The sequence below is a fragment of the Topomyia yanbarensis genome, chromosome 3, assembly GCF_030247195.1.
Source record: "Topomyia yanbarensis strain Yona2022 chromosome 3, ASM3024719v1, whole genome shotgun sequence".
Classification (NCBI taxonomy): Eukaryota; Metazoa; Arthropoda; class Insecta; order Diptera; family Culicidae; genus Topomyia; species Topomyia yanbarensis.
In genome coordinates this window covers 293,256,268-293,259,597 of record NC_080672.1, presented here as the reverse complement: position 1 = coordinate 293,259,597, position 3,330 = coordinate 293,256,268, and the positions used below count along the sequence as shown (strand labels likewise).

The 3,330-nt window shown below is 40.2% G+C and overlaps 1 protein-coding gene across 1 annotated transcript; it reads left to right on the top strand.

The window, feature by feature from the left end:
- Positions 1-1,369: 1,369 nt before the first annotated feature.
- On the top strand, positions 1,370-2,147 carry LOC131691570 (nucleoside diphosphate kinase). The gene is made up of 2 exons (XM_058978087.1): positions 1,370-1,591; positions 1,743-2,147. The coding sequence occupies exons 1-2, from the start codon at positions 1,418-1,420 to the stop codon at positions 2,073-2,075; spliced, it is 507 nt and encodes a 168-aa protein (XP_058834070.1). The 5' UTR covers positions 1,370-1,417; the 3' UTR covers positions 2,076-2,147.
- The last annotated feature ends 1,183 nt before the right edge of the window (positions 2,148-3,330 follow it).

Sequence of the window (3,330 nt, the reverse complement as noted above, 5' to 3'; positions counted from 1 at the left end):
GATTCGGGGAGCCACCTGAACCTCTGCTTCGGTGCTGATTCTTGAGCGCTTCTAGGCGATCCGTTCGGCACGCCGTTCGGTAAGGGATTCGGGGAGCCACATAATCAGCTGCTTCGGTGCCGATTCTTGAGCGCTTCTAGGCGATCCGTTCGCCACGCCGTCCGGGATTCGGGGAGCCACTTGACCCACTGTTTTTCGAGTGCTTCTAGGTGATTCGTTCGCTGCGCCGTCCGGTAAGGGATTCGCTGAGTCATTTGATCCGCTGCTTCGCTGCTGGTGATTGAGCGCTTCTAGGCGATCCGTTCGTCACGCCGTCCGGTAAGGGATTCGAGGAAAGACACCTGTTTGACTGCTTCGGTGCTTATTTCTTGAGCGCTTCTAGGCGATCCGTTCGCCACACCGTCCGGTAAAAGAATGAGGATTGATTGTAACAGATTTGCTTTTTATTGTTGCTTAGTGAAAGAAGAAAATTATTATTGTTGCCGCGCTAGCCAATGTGTAATAAGTGAAGCAAAGAAAATGATTTTGATAGAATGATGGTTGAAGCACAGATAACAGACGTTTAGGCTCGATATGAATCGTGTGTAAATACCCGCTACTGAAATTCCGAATGAATCAGACGTCTGAAACATGTTTGGCAAACGTTTGCAGATGGCGCAGTGATCACTACAATGCAGTTAGAGTGCAGCTGTCAAACACGTGTAGCAAACAGTTGCGCAGATGGCAATAGTGAAACACGGATTTTCAACGTATATCAATTTGAAAGTTTACACAGGTTTTTGAAGAAATTTTGTTCTAGCCTAAACGTCTGTTATCTGTGGTGAAACTAATTTTTTTCAATTTTTTTTTATTTATCTATTATCTTAATCTTTACAAACGTATATTGCTATATGTACAAAGACGAGCTATATTGCTAAAAATGAAAAAAAGGGGAATTTTAATCTTCATCTAATGACTTAATTGTTTCATCAAAACACATTTGTTCTCAAATACAATTTGTTTTAGGTCTACGAAACTTTAACCTCGTGTTTCTCACTTCGAGATGAATGGCACTTATAGGACCTTTTAAGTAAATGCTCTTGAATTAATATTGAGTTCTTGTCGACCGGTCTCACGAACACTAATGCGGTTTGCTGGTTGAAAACAATCCCATTTGCTTTTGCCGTCTTTGTTTATTATTTTCCACCAGCTAGTGATGTAGTATTTGTGTCATGTGACGTGTACGTACATGAGCCGTAGAAAAGTCTATTTTGAACAAAATTTTATTATAATAATTTTTGCTGAATGTCCCGAAAACTGCATTTAAAAGTGCCTTTACCTTTGCAGTGCATTGGTCTTGAACCAAACCAGCTTTCAAAAAAGCAGCCAGACAGTTTCCATTTTTCATCAGCTAGACATTCCGTGTTGTGCATTTTATATGATCGGATCGATTCTTGCATTTTTCTCATTATTTTCGACAGCGATGGCCGCCAACAAGGAACGTACGTTTATCATGGTTAAGCCGGACGGTGTCCAGCGGGGACTGGTCGGCAAAATCATCAAACGTTTCGAACAGAAGGGCTTCAAACTGGTCGCCCTGAAATTCATGTGGGTAAGTAAATATTAAGCTCTTCATTAATGATTTGTTTTCCGATGCACAGGAAAATCGTAGTAACCTAACCCTAAAAAGCTTTTGTTGAATGAAGACCTCGTGGCTGCGTGTTTGATGTTTTGTCGTAATTAGTAAACTTTTTTTTTCACAGCCTGACAAAGAACTGTTGGAAAAGCATTATGCCGATCTATCTGCTCGTCCCTTCTTCCCCGGCCTAGTCAACTACATGAGTTCCGGACCGGTTGTCCCAATGGTGTGGGAAGGACTTAATGTGGTGAAGACTGGTCGTCAGATCCTTGGTGCTACTAACCCGGCTGATTCCGCACCTGGAACCATTCGAGGTGATCTGTGCATTCAGGTTGGCCGCAACATCATCCATGGTTCGGATGCCGTTGAGTCGGCTAACAAGGAAATCGCTCTTTGGTTCGGCGACAAGGAACTTGTAGCATGGACCCCAGCCAACGAGGGATGGGTGTACGAATAAATTGTCTTGAGACAAAAATAAGAAAAAAAAAGTTGTAGCGAAAATATATGGGTAAATGCAAGACCGATTAAACCGAATGGTTTTTTTTCCAGCAGGATGTCATTCAAAGTTATGCACGTTTGTCATTGACAGAGGTTACTCGACTCGACGCAAACCGTGCATGTTACAATGATCAATACAAAAATATTGATTTAAGCTTAATTAGTAACACTTCCGTTGTCCGGCAATTCTGTAAACATAGATAGCACCTTTAAGCCTTCTAAGCTGGAAGGTCACTAATGTAATGGAATGTGGGGTTGATCAATACTGTACGGAGTTGGTGTTACCATTCTCTTAGAAAACTGCAAACTATTTGATTAGAAAAAAGAAATTTTGCAGTATTTTACTACTGTCCTATATGTACTACTGTATATAGCATCGAACACAGTGAAGACCCTTTTTTATCAACTCCTTGGTGAAAATTAGACCGACAAAGCGGGGACATTGACAAAATTTGGACAGATTTCTTTCTTTTTAATAAACCGAAGCTGTTGAAATATTTTTAGTCCCATAACCCTTTTTGATTATTTAGTGAAAATTTACCTAAGTGCAAAATTAAAAAAAAAATTGCGTATTTTGTATTTCTAATATAGGAGAAGTACGCACAAGTCTCACTCGCACTTGGATTTTTATATGAGGCTCACCAAATTAGGGGGGTTGACAAAATCGGGTCTTTACTGTCTAACAATCAAACTCGAAAAAGTTAGTGATTAGTCGGTCCGGTTACTCTTATTCCAGCATCATAAGAATCCGTTTTTTAAAACATGTTTCACTGCATCGTAGTATATTGCTTTGAAATCCCCACACAGCAAATCTGTCGCATTGTAAATTAATTCAAATATACCCAGTCAAAAAAAAATGCGGACGAACATGGTCAGGCGATTTAACCAGTTCTCGTATGATTACGGCGTAAAAGCCAACTGTCAAAATTCACTTTCAATGGAAATTCCAGACAAACCGTAACACTCAAGTCACAGATATTGGCAGTAGATTAACGAGAAAAGTTTTCTTTATCGTGTAGTGCGTGTAGTTAGCATACTCTCTATTCCCGTCTCTTTTTTTCTGCTGTGATTTTTATGCATTCTCTCACACACAGAAGAATCAGGCCTTTTTGAATCAACAAAACGTTTAGTTGAATCTAAAACATGACGAATGACTGTTTCAAACTGAAGTGGGCGTTTCTTGAAAGCATGTATTTGTTTAGATCAACAAATAC

Excerpts from the sequence above, each read along its gene's own strand:
- LOC131691570 (XM_058978087.1), top strand. The coding sequence starts at position 1,418 with ATGATCGGATCGATTCTTGCATTTTTCTCATTATTTTCGACAGCGATG. Across the intron at positions 1,592-1,742 it reads TCGCCCTGAAATTCATGTGG|CCTGACAAAGAACTGTTGGA; the intron begins GTAAGTAAATAT and ends TTTTTTTCACAG.